Source organism: Rhinopithecus roxellana, chromosome 19 (assembly GCF_007565055.1).
Source record: "Rhinopithecus roxellana isolate Shanxi Qingling chromosome 19, ASM756505v1, whole genome shotgun sequence".
Classification (NCBI taxonomy): Eukaryota; Metazoa; Chordata; class Mammalia; order Primates; family Cercopithecidae; genus Rhinopithecus; species Rhinopithecus roxellana.
In genome coordinates this window covers 5,081,388-5,106,866 of record NC_044567.1, presented here as the reverse complement: position 1 = coordinate 5,106,866, position 25,479 = coordinate 5,081,388, and the positions used below count along the sequence as shown (strand labels likewise).

Below are 25,479 nucleotides of genomic sequence, written 5' to 3'. Positions count from 1 at the left end.
TTTATTGTGAGTTTTGGGATGAGTCATCAAAATTCTCTAGTTTCAACTTTTTGGTATGTAGTTGTGAGAATAAGGAAAATTGCTTCAAAATTATGAAGGATTTCAAAACTCTGAAATATGTAAATGCTGACAAATCTTTTAGTAATACCTTGATAGACCAAACCTTGATAGAGAACAACTCATTATTACCTAGTTCAGATATACCATGAGTTAAATCACATCTCTTAAAAATAACCCTAACATGTTTTATCTGCTCATCATTACAGCAGGTCTACTTTATATATTTCCTTTCTTCCAAAGGCATGAAAACTAGCATCTCAAAAAATGTATAGTCATCACTGCTTCTGCATAGCCATGTCTGGTGGGGATAACAGCAGCTGGTGAACGGTGCAGAGCTCAGTGGGGGTCAGATGGTGGAGAACCAAAGCCTGAGCCTTTTAATTGTGAAGTAGTTAGACCACAGGAACGCTAATCTTCAAGTCCATTCAGAAAGATCATTCCTATGGAAATTTGCCAGGAGTTCAGTGCTCTGCGGAGAAATTCAAGTTAAGCTTAAATTTATAGCAATTTAGATCCCAGATGAACCCAGAGGAACCTCAATCCCAGATGAACCTAAGAACTAAGGTGAATCTAACACTCAGGTCCCTGAAGACAGGGCTGGTTGCTGAAAGCATCATCAGTAAGCAACTTGCATTTCAAGGCTTCCTAAGAAGAGCGTCCAACCCTCACCACACTACATTCATCTCTTCCTGGGGAAGAAGCTATGTCATTGCTTCCTGAGTCAAGGGGCAGGACTGTGGCCACATGTCCCTGCCCTGCTGGGGACTTCACCCACCCACCAAGGAGAGCCTGCTTCTTCTCCTAGCACTTCCAGCCTCTGCCAGTCCTGACTTCTCCAGCCTTTTTGTTGTGTTTTATTATGCAAATGATATCTTGGTTGAGGTCGAGCCATTTCTTGTGTCTGATGTTTAAAAAAATGATAATTTCCTCAGCAAGTCATCGTCGTTAATGAAGTTTTACAAAAACAGATACAACCAAAGGAAAATAAAATTTCACAGGTGATAAATTTTTCCAATTTCCCTGGCAGAATTCGATAGGATTGTTAAATTAAGAGTGAAGGTGTCTGTTAGAAAGCAACGAGCAGTGATGGGTAATTTTATAGAGTGGAAAATTGAATCAAATTGCTACATTAAAACACAGCTCCTCTGAGAATCTTCCCTTTCACAGTCGGCTCCATTGCAACAGCAGGGTGCAGAAATGGATCTAATTCACAATACTCTCTAAAAGGAGATGCACTCCCCAACTTGGCCAGAATCTTCCTAGTGAGCTCACTTTCTGCTCACTCCTGCCCAGGCTTGGGGAAATATCCGGGTGACATTCCACTTTGGGTTACAACTGTGGAAGAGTGCTCTGGGAAAACCTCAGTGAACCTTCTGGGGTGGAAAGAAAGGGCCTTTTTCTGCACCATGTTTCGTTTTCAAAGGAGCCAGGAAGGAGGGGGCTGATGCTCAGAGATGCAGAGCAAAAGAGAATAAAGAGAAAGAGGTCTCAAAAAATAAGATGAGTTTGGGACTGTCACCTTACCCCAGGAGTGGGCAGTGAAGGTATGATTGGCTTCCTAATGACCATCTTTCTCCTGCCTCCTAAACTCCTCCCCTTGGCCAATGCAGCACCGCCCAGAGTATCAGGGCATTTTTCCAAAATTCCCACCAGCTGGTATGTTGGAGTGGCCCCAAGGGCATGAAGACTGGTCTGTGGGTGCATTTAACCTCTATCCACAACAGCTGCCCATCGAAAGTGAGAAAGGCCACACAATAGGAAATCCAGGATCTCTTTCTGCAGGTTAGGGAAACAACAGCTAAATTGCACCCAGTTTCCAAAGGACAACACTGTACCCAGGCAACAGGTTCTTTCCCATAAGCCTCTGTCCATCACAGTTCTTAGAGACAGAGTTGGAGGTGGGATATATTGGCATTTAATTATGATATGAATATTTCAGCCGCAAGTTTCCATCACCCAGTTTCCTGTCCACTGCACTCAGCTGTTGCTTCCGAACTTGCTATTTGAATTTTGCGTAGTGCCACACCTGGAGAAATTGAGAAGGGAATGTGAGGGGGCCTAACACTGTCTCCCTTCTGCTGCCCTCTCATAAGACCACCTACCAAGCAGCGGCACATGAGACAGCAATGGTATCCTAGGCACAGATACTGACCCTAAATCAGGATGGATTTGCTCTGCCACCTGCTAGCTGTGAGACCTTGAGCAAGTTACTTGCCCTCTCTCTGTCTGATTGTATTACCTGTAAAACAGGGAAAACAATAGTAGCTGTCTCAGAGGGATGTGGTGAGGAGTCTAAAACTGACATGTGTAAAGTTCTTAGCACAGAGCCCTGGCAAACAATGGCATACAGTGAGTACTCAGTAAATGCTGGCTGTTATTAATGTGATGGTGTTTAAACAGGAAGTGTTACCTCCTTGAAGAACTGGGGATGGTTAGGTCCCCACCCTCTCGAACCAGACCCAAGACAGTCCCGTTGGTTATTTCCAGCTATGTGTATGGAGCAGGTGAAATTGAAAATCCTGAGCAGATGGAATGTGAAGTGCACCTTCTGCTCAGGCCCATTTTTACTGCAAGGCCAGGTGCTGGGTGGAGGGACAGCCTACAGTAGCGTTGGATTGTGCTAACGTTGCATACCCATCAAGAGTCAAATGACGTGGGCCTCTAACATTTGTTTCATTATAACAGGTAAATGTGCCTTGTGGAGGATATTTAACATTGACGGTTCTGCTAATCCTCCCTTTTGGGATGGGACCCACACAAGCCCTCACTGTCTCTATAGGGAAAGCCATGTAAGTGAGACCTTCCTTCCAGAGTATAATTTAGATGGCCTTCCTAATAGGGAGAAAAGTGTATGTAACGCATACCAAGTCAATAAAAAATGTTTTTTTGTAATCAAAATAATGTATGGGTCATCACATTAAACTCACTCCATCACATTAATCATGGGATAATTAGCATTTGCTACATGGCTAGCACTCTTCTCCCCATGAGGGAAAACCAGAGCACTCAAGGTTTTCAGCCAGGCCACAAAAACGTTAGTCCTGGGAAATATGGTTTCAAGGTTGGTATCTGGTGGGATTTCTGAACATCCGTGTTGAGCATATGCGGGCCCTTGATTTTTTTAGGATCTCATTTGCAGTAGATTAAACTGCAGGGAACCACCACAAAGAAATGCTAAAGCAATATGTAGAAAATGGGAGGCTTTTCTGAGCCCTCTCTCACCACCACCACCACCACCACCACCCCCGAAGTTATTTTACAGGCCAGCATAGGCCCAGCTCCATGATTCAAGATTTCATAAAAGGACAACTTTTATCAGGTTTCTCTTTGTCTGGAGTCTCAAGGCTGGGATCCAGCAAGACGTCTGAGACGATTGAAGTGCTGTAACTGTCTTGTAGCAGCTGCAATGGCAACAGAATCCGGCTGTGTTCTCTAGAGAGATTTCAGAAGAGCAAATAGAAAGAGAGCTGAAGAGCCCTCTTTGGGAATTTCTGTGCACATTCCAGTGCTGCCCACACTGCCCCAGGGTGTTATTATAGACCTAGAAGCCAGATTGCTTTAAAATAAAGCATATAACTGAGTTTTTAAAATTTTGAGTCAAATGGAAACAAACATTCTGTGGAATTATTTTTCCCCTGTACTGTTGTTCAGACCCATAGGAAGGGGGAACAGTGAAGATAAGAAGTCTAAGGAAAGGAAACAAAATGGAGACCAAAAATACAAAGTTTACGAAGAAAGAGCGTCAGGGAAGAGTCAACACCATCATCAGGCCTCCTCTGAACTTCTGGCCTTTTCTCTCTCTTACTCCCATGCCCACGGAGCCCAAGTCACACAGTGCTGCTTGGTTAGCACCAAAACTAGAATCACGTTGTTTCTTCTACCTAGACCATCCCCCTGATCTCAGCCTGTGAAATCGTACACATTCTGCTCAAATATGTCTCCTCAGTGACACCTTCCCAGATACTCAACTGGAATTAAGCTTTGTTTTAGCCCTCACCAGTGATTTGTATTCAGGTCTTTCTCCCCAATTAGTAGATGCTTAGGTATTATTCGTGAAGTTAAATTCAGTGCATTTCAAGTGTTGCAGATAGCACAAATTGAGTTAAATATCTTATACATCAAGCCCATATCACTGAAATATGATGCAAATATTTTGAGGTAACAGTTAAGATAACCAAATACACAACAGAGAATTAAATGTGTTATTAGCATCTTGCTTGTATTTTCCATGTAGTCTGATGAGGTGCTATACATCCGTGGATTTATAACATACCTGTGCATGCCGGGGAGCAGTTTATTTCTAGTTTTCTGCATGTCCCCTTTGCACCTTGAGTCTATCTGTATTTCTGTTGCATCTGTCACCAGAGCACCTTGACATCTGCTTGCGCATTGACACAGTTGGCATTTTTTGAAGCTTTTGTCACTTTCTTTCTTTGGGGAAGTAAGTGATTTCCCCTCTTTCTGATTTAGTCATTTTTTCCTAATGTTATTCTTTCTGATATCAGTGTAGCTGATGTCAGAGGAATGTCAGAGCAGCACTTCAAAAAAGAGCCAGGTGTCATGAGAAGCTGCTGGCTCCTCTCTGTCCCTCTGAGGTGGATTCAGTGTCCTATTCCTCTCAACCTCTCATTAGTGTCCCTGACATTGTGCCAAGAATGTTGATTGAAATCGACTCTCCGGATACTGATGCTCATTTGTGATGCCCTGTGGTTCTCTTACATGTTCGCACAGTTAACAGAATCTTCTTCAACTGTTTTCCCAATTGAGATGAGATATTTGGGGATCAAGTAGAGCATTTAATGTGATAAGTGGACAGTAATCTTTAGAGGTTAATTTGTTTAAAACCTATGTAAGGTTGGGGTCCCATATGCCCTGTTAGGAGCAAGGACCATTATAATCCATTACTGTTTAAAGTTGAGCTAGCACATAAATTTTAATTCACTCTTAAATGAAGATGTATTTCAGTAGATATAATGCTGAAATGCCTAATAATATTCTTATAAAGAAATTCAACAAGCTCTTTAGCCTAAAAAATATTTTTTCAAAATAGTCTCTTAAAAGTAAAGCGTCACATTACAGATTAATAAAAATGAAAACTTTAGCTACTTAACCCACCCCTTTTTGTGAGCAACAAGACTTTTTTTCTGTTGCCATATAATAGTTGTCTTTGACTCTGGAGTTGGAAAGACACCTGTTCAGTTTCATGGAAAGATCTGAGATAACTTGTATGCCTGTTTGTATCGTGCCCTCTGAACCTAGGGAGGTGTCTAGGGGTGTAATTTTCACAACCAGCTGTGAATGGTGCTTTCCTTCACTATGTGATAGTGCCCCCTACCCAATCTTCCAAAGACCCCAGAGGCATAGCACCAAGCCCATCAATGGGAAGGCTTCTTGATTTGAGCCTACTTTCAGCCACCTGGGAAGGACAGTGTTAGATAAAACAGATGTGGGGATTGGAGCTTCCCCGTTTACATCCATCATCGTAGAGCTTGGTAATGGCGGTGAATGATATGAAAGCTCTATAGCCAATTTTTTTTTTCTTTCTAGTTGATTCCAAAAGTGTGGTGGAAATCAAGAGTATCTGGTCTGGAAGTGAACTGCATAGAACACATTTCTATTGTTCCATCTTTGTATTATTACTAGATTAAGTGCTGTTGCCCAAAAGAATAAAGGAATCAAGTTTTAGTTTTCATTTTTATCATTGCAAATACATTTACATTCTCCTATTTTACAAATGCAAAGAGCAGGCAGGCCACTTTCAATAATTTATTTTAAAATCAATGCTAATGAGGTTATGTCTCGTCAGTAGCCGAGTTTTACAATAAAGTCTGATTTATTTAGAAAAGATCTTTGGTGAAGCTTCCCATCTAATGGCGGTGGGAAGGAGGTGGAGTAGTAGCACTGTGACCCTCCAACTTCGGATCCAATTTGTAATTCACAGTGGAGATCTGACCCAATTTACATTGATTAGAATTGGGAGGAAGAGACAGCTGCGCACAGACAGCAGCAGTAGAATAAACCCTCTCTGCAAAAGTGCCTAAGCACAGCAAATTATTGGTCTTTGTGATGGAGTTGTTTGATATCAACAAAAGAGCTGCTCTCTGTCCAAATTATTAGGTATCTCTAAAATTGAGGATGTACCAACTTTTCCTCTAATGTTTCCAATCCTAAAATTAGTCCCATGTCAAAGGAAACACATCATAGCCAAGAAAGGAAGGAAGTAGACGAGTAATGAGAAGATAATGTGCAAAGACTATTTAATGTGGCTTATTTCAGCATGATCTGTTTCTTATATTTGATTTCACCCCTCAATTAGCTTAGGTTGTTTTATTCCTCATGGTAAGGTTGAGGGAGCACTACAGGTGGCAAGTAGAACATTCTCTGCTGCTAGATCATACATGGCTATAAGAACTGTTGAGTCAAAGTGCTCCTTCTCCTACTATATTGTAGGGAAAATATATATATATTTTTTATTTCCCAGAGTATCAGTCTTTTTTTTTTTAAGAGACAAGTTCTCACTCTGTTGCCCAGGCCCAGGCTGGACTGCAGTGGTGCAATCAGCCTCAAACTCCTGAGCTCAGGCGATCCTCCTGCCTCAGTCTCCCAAGTAGCTGGAACTACAGGTGTGCACCACTGTGCCTAGCTAATTTTTATTTTTATTTTTTATAGAGACAGGGTCTTGCTCTGTTGTCTACGCTGGTCTCTAACTCTTAGGCTCAAGCGATCCTCCCATCTCAGCCTACGAGAGTGCTGGGATTGCAGGTGTGAGCCACCACAACTGGCCGTATCAGTCTCTTTCTTACTTGAAATCAATTACTCCTTTAATGCTTTATAGTATTCTAACATATTTTTATGCTGCTCCTTCTTACCTATGAGCTTGGAGCTTACTTCCCCAATTTGACACACTGGAACTCATATTGCCCTATAAACATTACATTTAAAAAGAGAAAGAGAAATGTCAAAGGTTCATTTAGTGGCAAAACTATGGAGAAGCAAGACAAGCAAATGTCGTTAAGACTCAGGAGAAAAGAAAGTAAATGTAGCCAGGAGGAGCTGAGTATTGAGCCCTCAAAACATTGCTTATTATACCCTATCTACTGTGCACATGTGTGTATATATGTGTGAGTGAGAGAGTGGGAAAAGAGCATGGTGGTAGTGAAAAGAATAGCAAGTGTATTTTTCTTCACTTTGTCCCATGTATAAAATAGCTAAATATGATTCTGGTACACATATTTACTTTATAAAGGCCCAATTCCTATTTTATCACGTAATGTTATGAGATGAAATCGGTTAATGGGAGTAAGAAACGTAGGCCAATTATGTTATGACTTTGACCGTATAAACATTTGACTGGAGTTAGACACTGGCATTGACTTAGAACCCATTGTGAATCTACGGCAATTAATTAAAAGACCATTCCAGCTACCCTCAGGAGCTTATACTCTAATGAACAAGGCAGGCTAAATAATAAACAGTAAAAAGATAACTACAAGCCCCAAGTACTAGGAACATAAAATTATGTACATGACCAGCCTCCATTACAGCTGAACAAAGATGGATACATTAAGGATTAAGGACTAATTAATCAAAGAGGGTTTTTTGTTTTTTCCCAGGGACAGAGTCTTGCTCTGTCACCGAGGCTGGAGTGCAGTGGCAAAATCTCGGCTCACTGCAACCTCTGCCTCCTGGGTTCAAGCAATTCTCCTGCCTCAGCCTCCTGAGTAGCCGGGATTACAGGTGCCCGCCACCGTGCCCGGCTAATTTTTGTATTTTTAGTAGAGACAGGGTTTCACCATGTTGGCCAGGCTGGTCTCCAACTCCTGACCTCATGATCCGCCCGCCTTGGCCTCCCAAAGTGTTGGAATTACAGGCATGAGCCATCGCACCCAGCCAGTCACAGAGGGTTGTTCACACACACACACACGCACACACTCTAACGTCCTAACTCTGGAGTGCTTAAAACCAGAGAGAATGCTTTCATAGAGATAATAATTTTGAGGAGAATTCCAGAGGGAAGGAGAAATGGAGTTTGAGGGAAAGGATTAGGATTCCGGTGATAGACATCTGAATAATCCAATGGACTGGAAGCTCCACAATGGCAGGAACTCTGACAGTCTTGTTTATTGCTTGTCCCCAGTTCCTAGTGCAGTGTCTTGCAGGTAATAAGCACTTCAACATGCTTATGAATAAATGAAAGGGAAGGGAAGGAGAGGGCCAGTTTGAAGGTGACAAATTAATACTATTTTTTTTTAGGAACACAGTAGGCCGGGTGCGGTGGCTCACGCCTGTAATCCCAGCACTTTGGGAGGCCGAAGTGGGCAGATCACAAGATCAGGAGATCGAGACCATCCTGGCTAACACGGTGAAATCCCGTCTGTACTAAAAATACAAAAAATTAGCCAGGCGTCCCAGCTAATCGGGAGGCTGAGGCAGGAGAATGGCGTGAACCTGGGAGGCGGAGCTTGCAGAGAGCAGAGATTGCACCACTGCACTCCAGCCTGGGCGACAGAGCGAGACTCTGTCTCAAAAAAAAACAAAAAAACAAAAAAGAACACAGTAATTGCCAGGCGCAGTGGCTCACGCCTGTAATCCCAGCACTTTGGGAGGCCAAGGCGGGCAGATCATCTGAGGTCAGGAGTTCGAGACCAGCATGACCAACATGGAGAAACCCCATCTCTACTAAAGATACAAAATTAGTTGGGCATGATGGTGTGAGCCTGTAATCCCAGCTACTCGGGAGGCTGAGGCGGGAGAATCGCCTGAACCTGGAAGGCAGAGGTTGCAGTGAGCTGAGATTGCGCCATTGCACTCCAGCCTGGGCAACAAAGAGTGAAACTCTATCTCACAAAAAAAAAAAAGAACACAGTAATTAAACTTTCCTTAAAGAAGAGAGTTGGCCAGGCGCGGTGGCTCAAGCCTGTAATCCCAGCACTTTGGGAGGCCGAGACGGGCAGATCACGAGGTCAGGAGATCGAGACCATCCTGGCTAATACGGTGAAACCCTGTCTCTACTTAAAAATACAAAAACTAGCCGGGCGACGAGGCGGGCGCCTGTAGTCCCAGCTACTCGGGAGGCTGAGGCAGGAGAATGGCGTAAACCCGGGAGGCGGAGCTTGCAGTGAGCTGAGATCCGGCCACTGCACTCCAGCCTGGGTGGCAGAGCAAGACTCCGTCTCAAAAAAAAAAAAAAAAAGAAGAAGAGAGTATGATGAGCTCAGAGAAAGGGGACCTCTCCATATAAAGAACGTGAGACTGGCTGGATGCAGTAGCTCACACCTGTAATCCCAATACTTTGGGAGGCCAAGAAGGGCAGATCACCTGAGGCCAGGAGTTCTAGACCAGCCTAGCCAACATAGCAAAACCTCGTCTCTACTAAAAATACAAAAATTAGCCTGGCAGAATGGCAGGCACCTGTACTCCTAGCTCCTCAGGGGGCTGAAGCAGGAGAATCCCTTGAACCCCGGATGTGGAATTTGCAGTGAGCCAAAATCGTTCCACTGCACTCCAGCCTGGGCAACAGAGCAAGACTCTATCTCAAAAAAAAAAAAAAAAAAAAAAAGGACATGAAACTGTGAACCACTACTTGCTAATACTGATCATTTATCCCCCCCAGATGAAGAGCATGATCTGGAAGAGGATGAGAGTGGCACTCGACGAAAAGGAGGTATAAGAGCTTCTAAATGCACAGGCACTGGGTAGGACATTATGGGGTTCTGATTAGAGAAAGCACCTTTCGGCCGAGCGCGGTGGCTCAAGCCTGTAATCCCAGCACTTTGGGAGGCCGAGGCGGGTGGATCACAAGGTCAGGAGGTCGAGACCATCCTGGCTAACACAGTGAAACCCCGTCTCCACTTAAAAAATACAAAAAATTAGCCGGGTGAGATGGCGGGCGCCTGTAGTCCCAGCTACTTGGGAGGCTGAGGCAGGAGAATGGCCTGGACCCGGGAGGCGGAGCTTGCAGTGAGCTGAGATCCGGCCACTGCACTCCAGCCTGGGCAACAGAGCGAGACTCCGTCTCAAAAAAAAAAAAAAAAAAAAAAAAGAGAAAGCACCTTTCTCTGAGACTATAAAAATTACTGGACTCAATAATTAAGAGGGTATCTGTGTGTGAACCCCAAAGCCCCAAATAAAGTGACTGGGAAATACCTAAACTTTAATTAATGTTCCCAGAACAACCAAGATTTATCCTAGAGAGGGTGGGAAGCCAAACCAGATATTTATTTTTTCCTATCAGTATTTCTTAAATCAGTACAGTGAAAATAGAATTGCCTCATCTCTAAGAGATCAGAGGATTGAGAATGGAAAGAATGGAAATGTCTCCTCTCTGAGAGGCCCGGAGATTGCAAGTTCAGAGGGGAATGGAAATGTGTCAGATCTGAAAAGTGAACACGGGGTGAAAGATAGAATTGCTTGGTGATGCTGACTTCTGATGGCCTGGTTTGATTCCAGGCACATTTGGAAATGAATATGTAACAGGTTTGTTGAATATAAAATTACATCTTACTCATCCCAGACTGTTAACCATGCTTCAGGCTGTTAGTGAGCCCATCCTTTCAAAGGTCAGATGCCCCTCTGAAGCCTCCTTAAGTGGACCAAGGACCTAGTCCATGGTTGTCAGTAAAGGAATGCTGCACATTGCAAGGGCCACCTCAAGGACATTCGTTCCATCAGCAGAGCCCTAAGCATGACTGATTTAGATACTGGCTGATATTTTTCTTAGGGAGTCTATGAAAATCTTAAGCCTAGGAATTCTTGCCTTCTTTCCCTCCCTGCTCCTTCTCCGTTATCTGGCCCTGTCTTTTCCCATTCTCCTCTCTCCTTTCCTTGTGCTTTTTCTTCTCTTCCTTATCCATCCAGCAAAACCCCCATTTCTAGGTTCATTCTCTACAGAAAGTGAATACTTAAAAGATTCAGGACTCAACTTCCTAAGAGTCCAGCTTCTCCCAGGGAAGAGAAGAGACAACGAAGATGCAGCCTCAGAAGTCATGTGCCAAAGCGGGAGAGAAAGAAAGCAGGAGAGGCGGGTATGGAAGTAGCTGCAGCTGTGAGTGTAGCTGCAAGTACCTCATGATAATGAACACATGTGATTAGGTCTCTTCTGAAACCTATTTCCTTCTGTTGTCTACTTACTGTACAGAATTCCAAATGAAAATCTGTTCTGACCCACCCATGTTCCACATATATCTTTTCTCAACCAACTTCTATCACCAGTGCAGAAAAGAAATGCTTCATGTGGACAGCTTGGGTGGAGTAACTGTAAGCTTCCTATGGCCAATTTCATATTAAACTCTGTTCAGGAAGCATCGGTCTTTTAGCAAAGTCTAGAATCCAGTTTCAGACTCCTCCCTCATCTCATTTCCTCCTTCCACCTCTTTCTCTAAGGTTATATCTGGGAGGTGAAAGGAGCCTTATTTCTTAACTGTTCCTACAACTATAATTCAAATAGGTTTAAAAAAAAAAAAAAAAACCCTTTTGTTCCTCATGCTTCCTGCCTCCAAAACAAGTGTTGTTAAAGTATAGCAAGCTCTGAATATGTTTCTAGGGTTTATGCTTCCCACCAGTTATGATTGGTGACTTAGTGATTAAAAAACAGGAGGACTTTTTGCTCTCTCTGCAGAATCTGAGGCAGGAATTTTTATTATTTGTGTTTACTTATTTATCGATTGATTTTATATAGTGCCTTATCTCCAAAGGCGCTATAGAAATGGTGAAATATATATAAATCCAAATGTCATCATTTAGTTTTGTAACAATAAAAGATAGAGGTCTGGGGGAAAGGCAGGCAGCCCCAGTGAAGGCATTTAAAAGGCAGGGAGCTCTAGGACAGTGTGAATTCCTATGTCATAGACAAGCTACACAAGTTTGGGCTACCTAGTTTTTCTCAGGTGCCTGTTTTTTTGTTTGCTTATTTGTTTTTTGGGACAGAGTCTCGCTCTGTTGCCCGGGCTAGAGTGCAGTGGTGATATTTCTGCTCACTGCAACCTCCGCCTCTCGGGTTCAAGTGATTCTTCTGCCTCCACTTCCCGAGTAGCTGGGATTACAGGCACGTGCCACCATGCCTGGCTAATTTTTGTACTTTTAGTAGAGATGGGGTTTCACCATACTGGCCAGGCTGGTCTGGAACTCTTGACCTCAGGCGATCCGACCATCTTGGCCTCCCAAAGTGCTGGGATTACAGGCATGAGCCACCGTGACCAGCCTTTTCTCAGGTGTTAACATGTTTTTGGGGAGAAAAAAAAATTTAAGCAAGTTGACCTTTCCCTTCTTCCTTTTTTCCCAAAAGATGCTATGGCTAGCAGTTACTTTTAAAATCCAAGTACTTTTCTCCAGCCTTGATGGATCCTGTTCCTTGAATGCTGTGCTTTTTTCCCTGATGGAATTGCTAACATTCTTAAGGCCCAACTAGATCTTATCAGCATAGTGGAGGAAGGGATTCAGTTCATCCTTATTGAGTGTTAATGACCCTGTAAGATGTAATTTCTTTTATTTCATTCTGTTACCTAGAAAATCTATCACAGCCTTGTAGTATTGATTGCTCAATCTATAAAGAGCTCAGTTTACAGCATAACTGTTAGTAACAGGGTTATTTTAATGAGTGACTCTTCAACACCTCAGAGTTTCACTAAATTCCAACCCATTTCAGCCCAATAGTCTAACACTAAGGGTCTTAGGTAATGAGTTTATCACCTTTCCTTATCATGAAAAGGTAACCTCCAGGTAACCAAAAATAAAACTTCCTCTGTGTTCGTTTTTATAAAAATTACTGGCCATTTGTTTGCGTGTGCTATGTCAAATAAAAAGCAACCCTGGAGGTACAAATATCCTTAGATACATAAAATCCTTGACCAGGCCGGGCGCGGTGGCTCAAGCCTGTAATCCCAGCACTTTGGGAGGCCGAGACGGGCAGATCACGAGGTCAGGAGATCGAGACCATCCTGGCTAACACGGTGAAACCCTGTGTCTACTAAAAATACAAAAAATTAGCTGGGCGAGGTGGCGGGCACCTGTGGTCCCAGCTACTCAGCAGGCTGAGGCGGGAGAATGGCGAGAACCCGGGAGGCGGAGGTTGCAGTGAGCTGAGATCCGGCCACTGCACTCCAGCCTGGGCGACAGAGCAAGAATCCGTCTCAAAAAAATAAAAAAATTAAAAAATCCTTGACCAAGGAAAACCTGAAACAGACCCCTCCCACCCTACCTCCCTCAGTCTGCCCCCAACCCCAACTCTGAAATTGTGGGCACACTAAGCCAAAAGTAGACACAGATCACACTATTGTGGTCTTATAAGCAAATGAGTGCTTTCAGGAGGGCCAAAAAGTGGTTGCTTATACCACTCCATCTTTGAGGCCCTCTTCTCACTTTAGGCTCACCAATAGAGTGAACAAAGGGAAACCACAGAGGTGTTTGCAGCTTTTACCTTTTGAAGCCTGTTTTCTAAGACCAAACATGAGCTGATTATCAACCAGCTAAAATTTTGGCCCAGTGAAAAGAGTAATGACATGAAAATCAGAATCTGAGTGTACTCCACTTCCAAATCATACTTATAACACTAGGATCACAGTAATTTCAAAACTCAAGATTAAAGCACTATGAAATAAGTAAATGGTATTATCCAATTGGTCTTCCTCCTCTGGTGCCACAGTCAATGAGGGCTTGGCAAATATTTTCATAGCTTCCTTCCAAAATAGTTTATAAACTATCAAGTCTGGGCACAGTAACTCACATCTGTAATTCCAGCACTTTGGGAGGCTAAGATGGGAGAATTTCTTGAGCCCGGGAGTTTGAGATCAACCTGGGCAACAAAGCGAGATCCTGTGTTTTCACAAAATTAAAAAGATTAGCTGGGTGTGGTGGCATGCACCTGTAATCCCAGCGACTCAGGAGGCTGCAGGGGGAAGATAGTTTGAGCCCAGGAGTTCGCGGCTGCAGTGAGCTATGATTGTGCCACTGCACTTCAGCCTGGGTGACAGAGCAAGACCCTGTCTCAAAAAAAAAAAAAGAAAATTATCAGAGTTTACTTGAATGGACTGAACATGTTGGACCTTTCTGACCTGGCTTAAAGAACATTTTAAGTCACTTCCAAAGGGTCACTACTTTGGCGTTTTATGTCCAAGTCTCACCATCCCACCATCCCATCCTCTCTTAGGACTGGCTTTATCTTCGTGTTTTGTTTCTCTTTTCCATACCTTAAGGGTTGTACTTAATGCCAGGCCTTATTGACACAATCATTTTAGTAATCAAGAAATGTGAATAACTTGCTGGCCTGCCTTTAGCCACTTTTCCCTGGTCACAGCCTGAATTCTGTCACCACCCAGTGACTCCCAAACATAAGCTGAACTCTGGAAGGAACAGTCAGGTTTTATTGTCCCTAAGGAAGGAGAAAGGCAGAGAGATGTCCTGGTCCTTTTTACCTTAAAACTTTGCTCGTCGTAGAGGCTAATTTTCAGACATTGACTCTATCACCAGTAGCACCAACTTGGCCTCAATTACAAGAGAAATGATTGTTACTAGTTGTAAAGAACCTGGCATGCAATGACAAATGCTTTGCAATAAATAGAAAAAAGAAACCAATACTTTTTTTAACTTGGTCTGTTGCTATTCTTCTTATGATATTTTGGTTGCTTGGAGTTTAGCTTCCGTTACATAGGATAAAGAGAGTAAGATGCTGCTTTTTTTTTTTCTCTAGAAAAAGCCCTTCTCAGCTCTGCTAGCAATTTAAATGCAGTGATCATACCCATTCGCTTCTCTATCATTATAATTGTTGTTAATTGTTATAACTGTTTTAGATATTAGTGGTGTCGTTATTGCTCTAGGTCCTCTGTCTGTTTTATGCTGAATATATTAGTGCTTTGCTTTTGAATTACCAGGCTTTATTTAGTGCAGAGTTACGTTTTTTGGAGAGACATTGAGAAATGCTGGCATTAAGCTTTATTCTTTTGTTTTTCATTCCAAATGGACAGACTGGAAAAAAATAATTAGATGGAATAATGTCCTCAAAATGAGAATGAGGATGTTTTGGCCGGGCGCAGGTGGCTCAAGCCTGTAATCCCAGCACTTTGGGAGGCCGAGACGGGCGGATCACAAGGTCAGGAGATCGAGACCATCCTGGCTAACCCGGTGAAACCCCGTCTCTACTAAAAAATATAAAAAACTAGCCGGGCGAGGTGGCGGGCGCTTGTAGTCCCAGCTACTCGGGAGGCTGAGGCAGGAGAATGGCGTAAACCCGGGAGGCGGAGCTTGCAGTGAGCTGAGATCTGGCCACTGCACTCCAGCCTGGGCGACAGAGCGAGACTCCGTCTCACAAAAAAAAAAAAAAAAGAGAATGAGGATGTTTTGAATTAATTAAATGGTCAGAATGCTGCACCATTTCTGATTTCAGACGGCTGCCAGAGTAGTGTAAGCCTAAAGGAATCTAAATCCAGACCATAGAGGCAAGCCTCACCCTTGGGCTCTCAGTTCCTCTCTCTGCTCTACAGGAATCAAAGTCGGCCAGGCGCAGTGGCTCATGCTTATAATCCCAACACTTTGGGAGGCTGAGGTAGGCGGATCACCTGAGGTCGGGAGTTCAAGACCAGCCTGACCAACATGGAGAAACCCCCTCTCTATTAAAAACACAAAATTAGCTGGGCATGGTGGCACATGCTTGTAATCCCAGCTACTTGGGAGGCTGAGGCAAGAGAATCCCTTGAACCCGGGAGGCAGAGGTTGCGGTGAGCCAAGATCACGCCATTACACTCCAGCCTGGGCAACAAGAGTGAAACTTCATCCCAAAAAAAAAAAAAAGAAAAGAAAAAGAAAAGAAATCAAGGTCTCCTCATGCATTCTCTTGTTTATAGGATGAGTTGGGCAGGTTTAGGGAGAAGCTGGACTAACCCTGCAGACGTCTGGGCTTTTAAGCGCTTGCTGGTGCCAAGCTTCAGGAATGAAGCCCTCCTCCAACTTATCCTTTCCCCTCTTCAAGGTCTTTAAATAACACCCACTTGGTCAGAAAAGCCTTTTCTGATCCCTCAAACTATGTTAGATTCCCTATTACACACAGCATCCTCAACTTCTCCTTCACAGACATATCATAATCATAAATAAACATTTGTGTAACTGTTTTTTCCATGGTGCCTCCCCGACTAGAAGGTACCCTTGAAAGGAGGGTTCATGTGTGGCCAATGTGGGATTCCCAGTATCTAACACAGTCCCTGGCATTTAGTAGGTACTGTATACATGTCTGTTGGGTGCTGAGAAATGAATTAGTGAAGTTGCACGCACACATAGACATAAATGCATATTACATGAGTGTTTAACAGGAAGTCTGCAGTATGGAGTCATCTTGCCCAGCTAAGGAATTACCCCTCACTGATTTCCTTAATATAGAATACTTCTAGCTAGCTAGCAAGTTCAAACTTTTCCCAGTTTTAGCTCTTCATTCTGCCTGTTTTTTGGAGCTGTTCTACTTCTGACAATCCCTATTCTTGGACTGAGCTAAACCATCTCCTGGATTCCTGAACTCTTTTTTCTTTGGCCTTTAACATCAAAGACCTTTTTTATCTTTATTTCTTTCCTAGAAGGCTTCTGTTTTTCTCCTAGCTTCTTGCTTTCCCTGTGATCTGTTGTGGTTTTAGAATAGATCTTTTTCCAGATGTTTTCCCAGGCCCATATGTACCCAATGTCAAATCACTTTTTATGTATACACCAAAAAGGCACTCAGTATTAGGACCTATCCCACATCCAGGCACACAGTAGGGAACCGTACTCCAAAGTGACTATCTGCTAGACCAGAAAAGACCAAGATAACCTTGTTGGTCTCCTTACCACTCAGAAATATTGTTATGGTTTTAGAATCTATTTTTACAAAAATGGTTTTCTCTACCATTTTTACATATATAAATCCATGAAAAATATTGATGTCAATATCCTTTCATTCCTGAATTTAGTCAAAATCTTGGGGTGATTAATCAACTCCATTAAAATTGAAAATTCATAATATATCCTCTGGGAAAACTACTTTCATTTTTCAGGGATTGATATTTCTCTATTATTTCATGTACTTGTATTTCCAAAAATGTATGCTTTGTCTTTTCAATAGTTAACATATTTCTCCCAAAGTATTTTTCTTCTAAACATATTATCAACTCTGTGGCAGAATGTTTTCACAGTAGTTATCTTGTTTGCTGCCCTCTGTTGTCTACTGCACACACAGACAATTTTATGTGTGACATGCCTGAATTTCTATATGGTTGACATTTTTACTTTTGTTTGCAGTATCTGAGTCTTAACTAAATAGTTCTCTCCCTCCTCTGTTTTTGTACCCTTTAAGATTCCTACCAAAGTTCTCTTCCAGAGACATATAGGGATTTTGTACCTCTGTGTCTTTATTATTTAAATTGCTCATAAGTCAGGAACAAGTAGAAAAAAAACAAATATAGGGAGGGTGTCTGTGCCCCTACTGCCCACTTGCTCTATCCTCAGCCACCAGTACCATCACTGCTCATGGGAGGGTAAAATGAATAAAGGGAAAGGTGGAAATCTATAGAACAGAGTCCCCCAAAATCACGTGAATTTTAATTAGAACCCAGGACTCCTGACTCCCATCAATTGAATTTCATCTTTTATAGGTGCTTTGTTCACAGCTCTGATACAGAGCACCCCAAGGAACAAGGAGCATCCCTGGTCTAGTGGGCATTAGCTCTCCTGCCATTCAAATCCCCAGATCCTCTCCCACTTTGTACTCTAGTGTTTAACCTTTCCGGGTAGAAGATCAATACAAATTATTCATTGTTAAGAATCGATGGCTGTCCTGTGGCATCATTGCCATCTAGTTTTGCTGAGAAGCTCAGTAAATCTCTCCAGCTGCTTCTAAAGCTTGGTTTGTCGTCTTCAGTTGCTTTCATTTTTAATGCAGATCACTTTGGTTTCTGTTCCCCTGGGGCTTGCAGATAAATCTTGGCAGACATGATCAGGGTCTACAAATGAGATGCTGGAAAAGGGCCAGCCCACCCGAATTTAGTTGTAATGGATGAGACACCCCTTTGGTTCCACTTAAAGACTGGGCTATTCGTTTCAGTATTTATTGGTGATTACCTCATATAGTACCTAGGTGGGAAGTTCCCAGGATAAGTTCCTATGGACAAAAGAGGCCGAAAAGTGAGCTGTGATCCAGAAGCCTGCTAGCTGACTCAGCCTTTCTTGTAAATAGGCAGAAGTCACAGATTTACTCTGATCCTTCAAATACATAATGAAGAGAAAAACTAGATAGTTTAGTTGCCCTGAATCAGGAAAGTCTAGCGGGAAACCTCTGCACTGCTTACTTACAAACCAAGTGAAAAATTACCTGCCTGATTTTCTTTTATTAATAAATAAATATATTTATCATATTGTTGAACAGCATCCTACTAGGAGTGATCTTTAAATATTTAATGTTAGTTAATGATCTCCTTCTCCCATAGTCCTTTGCTCATGCTGAGTGTTCGGTTGTATCTCATCTCAACCCCCCTTAATCTGAGGTTTCCTAGGGACAATATCAGAACCCTGGTTTCCATTTGCAGCAAAAACATGGGCTTCTTGGAAAAAATAGAGTCCTTTTAACTTTGATTTCTCCTCTCTTTGATCAGCAGACTATGCCAGTTACTACCAGGGCCTATGGGATTGCCATGGTGACCAGCCAGATGAACTGTCCTTCCAACGGGGTGACCTCATCCGCATTCTGAGCAAGGTAAGGACAGAAACTGTGGGGCTTGAATCGAAAGTCAATGTTTTCATTCTTGATTTAGTCACCATAAACAGAATTATTCCATGTCCTACCCTTCCCATGGCTCCCTCATATATAAATTCCCATTTACTCATAATTGTTAGGAAAAGTTTTAAATGAAAATCCAGATTCAGGAACCAATTTCACATTTAAAAATACAAGGCCAGGCTGGGCGTGGTGGCTCACGCCTCCAATCCTAGTACTTTGGGAGGCCGAGGCTGGTGAACCGCCTGAGCTCAGGAGTTCAAGAAGAGCCTGGGCAACATGGTGAAACTTAGTCTCTACTAAACTACAAAAAATTAGCCAGGTGTGGTGGCATACGCCTGTATTCCCAGCTACTTGTGAGGCTGAGGCAGGAGAATTGCTTGAACGCGGGAGGCGAGGTTGCAATGAGCCGAGATCATGCCACTGCACTCCAGCCTGGCGACAGAGCGAGACTCTGTCTCAAAAATAAATAAATAAATAAATAAATAAATAAATAAATAAATAAATAAATAAATAAAATAATAAAATAAAAAATGCAATAAAATTGGTATTATACCAAAACTATGCCAATCAAAATTTAATCTTTCTCAGGGACTTGTGCTTAAAGGCCATCACTATGTACATAATTTATTACCATATAATACTATTGAAAACATCCTGGCTAGGTAAGCTGCCTTCTTATTTCATTTATAGCTAAACAAGACTGTAGCATAATTATGCATGGGGGAGGAGTCAGAGCTAGTTAACTCAATTGGTTTGAGCAATTGCTGATAAGGCCAAGAGAGTGAATTCAATCCCACACAGGTCAGCTAACTTTATTCTCTTCCTCAGCCACAAGTTAACCCCTAGTTCCAGCTAACCATCTCACAAATAGTATTGTTGACCATAAACAAACTGTTTTTTTTAAAAAACCGGTGGATGATTACAGATCAATCACTGATGTGAAGAAGATTCAGAACTCATGGGCTACAGTTTGGGGGATCAGTAGCATCATGTTGGTAAAGAAAGACCATACATATTCTATAGGTGAGCTAAAATAATAGGCTCTGTCCCTAGCACTTATTAAACAGCCCTCTCTCTATGCAGCCAATCAATCTCCACAAACACGTTTTTGAAATAGGCACAACTTGCTCTTTAATTGCTGAGTATGTGGATTCCATAAGGGAAAACTAAAAACCCATTGGTTATTAATCTATCATTTATCGTTTATCTTTCTTCTTTTTTTATGTGTTAATATCTTTTATCTTTATTCTGTGAATTTTACTACCTTGGGAAAAGGTTCGTTTCAGTTTGAGATATACCATAAGCACCTTAGGAAACAGTCTAGGTCTGACCCACAGCACTTTTCCATGGTTCCAACAAAATCAGGCCCCTTTAAATACGGACCCAATTAAAACCCAACCCTTTGTTTGCAAGACAGTAGGAGGCCTGCAGGCCTTGCTGAGTGAGATCACAATCTTCTAGTGATTTCTTTTGGATCCTTAACTCAGTACCACCCTAGTGCCATTTATGTGCGGCTCCAATACACCAAGAATAAATTGGAAGCAAAGAAGGGAGTGGACATTGGCCTGATTGGTATTTCAAATGCCCGAAAGCAAGGTTTGCCGTGTAATAGAATTTGTGTACATTACCACGCTGGCATTACAGGGGTAATCGAGTTATCCACTCAGGTGTGACCAGGCCTCTGTTTGCCCAGAGCCTGCAGGTGAACAAATTAACTGTTTACATTGTCTGGAGGTGCCTGCAGCAGGAGGGGGGAAGAACAGAGCCAGACTGGCTGCTGGCCTTCTCTCTGTCATGATTATTTTGTTTGTTTTGCATGTCTTTTGCCTTTGTTAATGGCTTCTCACTGGGGGTCCCTTTCCTCTAGTTAGAAGGGGTTATGCGGTGACCTGTCCTGCAGTATGGAGCTGTCTGTGGTTACAGTGGCTATTGTATTTTTAAGAAATCTCAAAGAACGGCCGGGCGCGGTGGCTCAAGCCTGTAATCACAGCATTTTGGGAGGCCAAGACGGGTGGATCACAAGATCAGGAGATCGAGACCGTCCTGGCTAACACAGTGAAACCCCATCTCTACTAAAAATACAAAAAACTAGCCGGGCGAGGTGGCGGGCACCTGTAGTCCCAGCTGCTCGGGAGGTGAGGCAGAAGAATGGCGTGAACCCGGGAGGCGGAGATTGCAGTGAGCTGAGATCTGGCCACTGCACTCCAGCCTGGGCGACAGAGCGAGACTCCGTCTACAAAAAAAAAAAAAAGAAATCTCAAAGAACATGGGGAACCAACCCAATCTTTAAAAAAAAAAAAAAAAAAAATACCTCTTCCCCTTCTCTGTTACTTAAAGCTAACATAGACCAGGCATGGTGGCTTACACCTGTGATCCCAGTATTTTAGGAGGCCGAGGCGGGAGGATGCTTGAGCCCAAGAGTTTGAGACCAGCCTGGGCAACAGAGCAGGATCCCATCTCTAAAAAATAAAAAATAAACTAGCTGGGTGTGGTGGTACATGCTTGTAGTCTCAGCTACTCTGGAAGCTGAGCTGGGAGAATCACTTGAGCCCAGGAGTTCAAGGCTGCCATGATTGCTGCCATGATTGCCACTGCACTCACCTGGATGGCAGAGTGAGACTCTGTCTCCAGAAAGAAAAAAAGAAGAAAAGAAAGCAAATATATCAGAGTTTAATTCAATGAGAATACCTCGCTGCCGTGTTTCTATCAGCTTCTTTCTCCTGTCTTCTGGAAGGTTCTGAGTCCATTTTCATCCTGTACCATTGTATTAACAGTAGCATATTTCTTCACCAAAAAGCTACACCAGCTGGCTCCCTTCCCCATGTTGCAAATCCCTGCATATCAAAGGGGAAATGAGAAGTTAAGAGCTCAGCCGAACTTTCCCTCATGAAGCTGCATTCCAGTTAACATTGGTTTGGGGAGCATTTCAGTTTTGATTCACCTTTATTATATTACCTAATTCAATAATAGTCCTTGGACAGGAGGGAACCTTAAAAGGCCACCCAATCTATTCATTGCCTTGCTTCTAAGAAGCACAAATGAACAAATTCAGACAGATAGAAAAGGAGATTCCACTACCATTCCCAGCTATCTGTCTATTCAGAAGTTCAGTAGTGCCTCATCTCGGGAATTTTCTCTCAAATGGATCCTAATTTATTCCCACTTTAGCCTCAGCTGCCTTCTTTTGTTGGGGTCTGTTATACTCTGCAGCTGTCTCTCACACCTGTAAGGACAGAACTGACCCAAGTTGAATTTAGTCCAAGAAAATGGTGTCTAGAAAGCTCTGTTTTACTTTTCTTTTTGTCCAGTAGAAGCTCCACTGGGCAAGAAAGGCCTGCTGTTTAGGAATCTGGGGAAATCTGTTTCCCTGAGAAACACAGATGCAGCTGTGTGCAGCTCAGCTTAACTGGACTTGTTTCCTCACCTGTTAAAAGAGAGAGGAGTTGGATAGCATCTAAGAATCCTTCTACCTCAAAACTGCTAAAGAAGTTCCACACAAAAATGTGTTTTAGCTTTCTTTATTCAGTTTAAACAAAAAAGAATTTTTTTTTAATTACCACCTCTTTTGTTTTCAGTTATCATAAATACATCTGGTTTCCCCCTCTCTATCTGATAAAAGTATTCTGAAAGGCAGAGTCCGGGGTGCGGAGGTTAGAGGATCTAGAAAGGGAGGTGAGATGGAAGTGGCGGGGGAAATGAGGATGGAAGCTTTAGTCATAGGCTCCTGCTGCTCCCTGCTGTTATCTTAACAGTCACCCAAGTATGATCCAACTTTGAATCTTAGAATCTTGGGACCAAACTCAGGAGAATCTTTTTTTCTTTCTTTCTTTCTTTTTTTTTTTGAGACGGAGTCTCACTCTGTCACCTAGGCTGGAGTGCAGTGGCGCGGTCTCGGCTCACTGCAAGCTCCACCTCCTGGGTTCAGGCCATTCTCCTGCCTCAGCCTCCTGAGTAGCTGGGACTACAGGTGCCCGCCACCATGCCCGGCTAATCTCTCTCTCTTTTTTTTTTTTTTGTATTTTTAATAGAGACGGGGTTTCACCATGTTAGCCAGGATGGTTTCGATCTCCTGACCTCGTGATCCTCCCACCTCAGCCTCCCAAAGTGCTAGGATTACAGGAGTGAGCCAGCACGCCCGGCCCAGAAGAGAATCTGTTAGTCTTGCCTTTGGGCAAAAATGATCACAGAAAGACAGCTATTTATTGCTTTTTGTTTTGTTTTGTTTTTTGTTTTTTGTTTTTGAGACAGAGTTTTGCTCTTATTGCCCAGGCTGGAGTGTGATAGCATGATCTTGGCTCACTGCAACCTCCACCTCCTGGGTTCAAGCACTGCCTCAGCCTCCCAAGTAGCTGAGATTACAGGCTCGCACCCCCATGCCCAGCTAATTTTGTATTTTTAGTAGAGTCAGGGTTTTGCCATGTTGGCAGGCTGGTCTCGAACTCCTGACCTCAGGTGATCCACCCACCTCAGCCTCCCAAAGTGCTGGGATTACGGGTGTGAGCCTCCGAGTCTGGCCATCCCTTTGCAAAAAAAAATTATCCAGAGAAGATGATTGACTGGGCAAGAAAGATGCTCCCCAGTGACTGGGCGTGGTGGCTCATGCCTGTAATCCCAACACCTTGGGAGGCCGAGGCAGGCGGATCACCTGAGGTCAGGAATTCAAGACCAGCCTGGCCAACATGGTGAAACCTAGTCTCCACTAAAAATACAAAAGCTAGCTGGGCGTGGTGGCACATGCCTGTAGTCCCAGATACTTGGGAGGCTGAGGCAGGAAAATTGCTTCAACCAGGAGACGGAGGTTGCGGTGAGCTGAGATCCTGTCACTGCACTCCAGCCTGGGCGACAGAGTGAGACCCTGTCTCAGAAAAAAAAAAAAAGAGGCCAGGCACAGTGGCTCAAACCTGTAATCCCAGCACTTTGGGAGGCCAAGGCAGGCAGATCACCTGAGGTCAGGAGTTTAAGACCAGCCTGGCCAACATGGTAAAACCACATCTCTACAAAAATACAAAAATTAGCTGAGCGTGGTAGTGGGTGCCTGTAATCCCAGCTACTCAGGAGGCTGAGGTAGGAGAATCCCTTGACTCTGGAAGGCAGAGGTTGCAGTGAGCCGAGATTACGCGACTGCACTCCAGCTTAGGCAACAGAGCGAGACTCCGTCTCAACAAAAAAAAAAAGGAAAGAAAGAAAGAGAGAGAGAGAGAAAGAGAGAAAGAGAAAGAAAGAGAGAGAAGGAAGGAAGGAAGGAAGGGAGGGAGGGAGGGAAGGAAGGAAGGAAGGAAGGAAGGAAGGAAGGAAGGAAGGAAGGAAGGAAGGAAGGAAGGAAGGAAGGAAAAGAAAGAAAGAAAAAGAAGGGAAGGGAAGGGAGGGGAGGGGAGGGGAGGGGAGGGGAGGGGAGGGGAGGGGAGGGGAAGGAAGGGAAAAAGAAAGAAAGAAAGGAAAGGAAAGGAAAGGAGCTCCCCAGAGATAACCAGTGCCCATCGACCCTGGGCAAAAATCTCCTAATCCTGCTAATCTTCAGTTTCCTCACCTGTAAAAATTAGGAAATTTTATATTTATAGGTTTGTTGTGATGTTTACATTAGAGAATTTGTGTAAGGAAGTGCCTGGCATGTAGGAAGTAGTAATATTTCCTTCCCTTTTACTAATAAAATAAACTTTTGGATCAGTGTTGGGCACATACTAGGAGTTCAATAAATTATTGAAAAAAAGATGATCTACAGCACAAAAGGTGCTCACTTGGATATTAAAAAAAACCACCCAGTGAGGGCCAGGCCAGGTGGCTCTTGCCTGTAATCCCAGCACTTTGGGAGGCCGAGGTGGGCTGATCACCTGAAGTCGGAAGTTCCAGACCAGCCTGACCAACATGGAGAAACCCCATCTCTACCAAAAATACAAAAAACTACCCAGCAAAGAGGCCTACGTGAAAATCCACCATGCCTTTCTTGGTCTGAGAGCTTTCGTCCCTGACAAATTATTCAAACTTCATTTTCTGGAGAGACTAGAGCCACACATCCAAACTCTGAAACAGTAACCAGTGGCACAGTCAGCAGGAGGTCTCCCACTGACCTCCGTGCATCACATCCATGCATTCCTTGGCCCCATGCAGCGTCATGCCCACTTAATTCACTGAGTTCCAATTTGGGTCTCAAAATTTATTAAAGGGAGATTTTAATAACGAAGCAGATCTGTGCATCCAGCGGATGTTCCTATGTTCCTTTTGGACTCAGATATTTCTGAACAGCTTTTTCCAGTGAGGCACTAAGCGTCCCTTCCTCCCCGGAGCCAGGACGCAGCTCAAGCCACAGCGGGGTCTTTAGCGCTCTTCAGTGGCTCCAGATTGTGGCGCTGGTGCAGGTCTCCTCATACGTAACCAATGGCTCCTGAGAGCCTGCGTCTCGTAAATTACTTCCCACGATGCCGGCGACCACCGCAGAATTCAAGTTTGAATAGAGCAGGAAAAAGGTGTTTGAAAGGCCTGTTCACTCAGCTGCATTTTAATTTCCTTTTCAATCTTGTCCCAATTAATTTCACAGAATTAATCTCACAGAAGCAAACTCGGCAGCATTGAGGCTGCGGTTTTAGTGTGGCGGTCGCTCTGCCTGAACATGAAATAGGAGCTAATATAAAAATCCATCTGCTGTGTTTGAAATACACGCCGGCTGCTGCTCAGTCCTGTCTGACATTCCAAACATCAAC

General features: G+C 43.4%; 1 protein-coding gene across 7 annotated transcripts in view; it reads left to right on the top strand.

The window, feature by feature from the left end:
* Positions 1-25,479, top strand: part of SKAP1 (src kinase associated phosphoprotein 1) — a 294,324-nt gene that overhangs the window by 245,332 nt on the left and 23,513 nt on the right. Inside the window, exons 10-12 of one of the 7 annotated variants that reach the window (XR_004054889.1) lie at positions 2,746-2,849; positions 9,674-9,724; positions 18,663-18,760. Coding sequence is in view for 5 of the 7 variants with exons in the window: in XM_010359176.2 (XP_010357478.2) it covers positions 9,674-9,724; positions 18,660-18,760 (152 nt within the window). In the remaining 2 variants the exon portion in view is untranslated. Of the gene's footprint in view, positions 1-2,745; positions 2,850-3,711; positions 3,751-9,673; positions 9,725-18,659; positions 18,761-25,479 lie in introns of those variants that run through there. The other 6 variants (XR_004054888.1, XM_010359237.2, XM_010359176.2 and 3 more) reach the window with 6 other exon arrangements.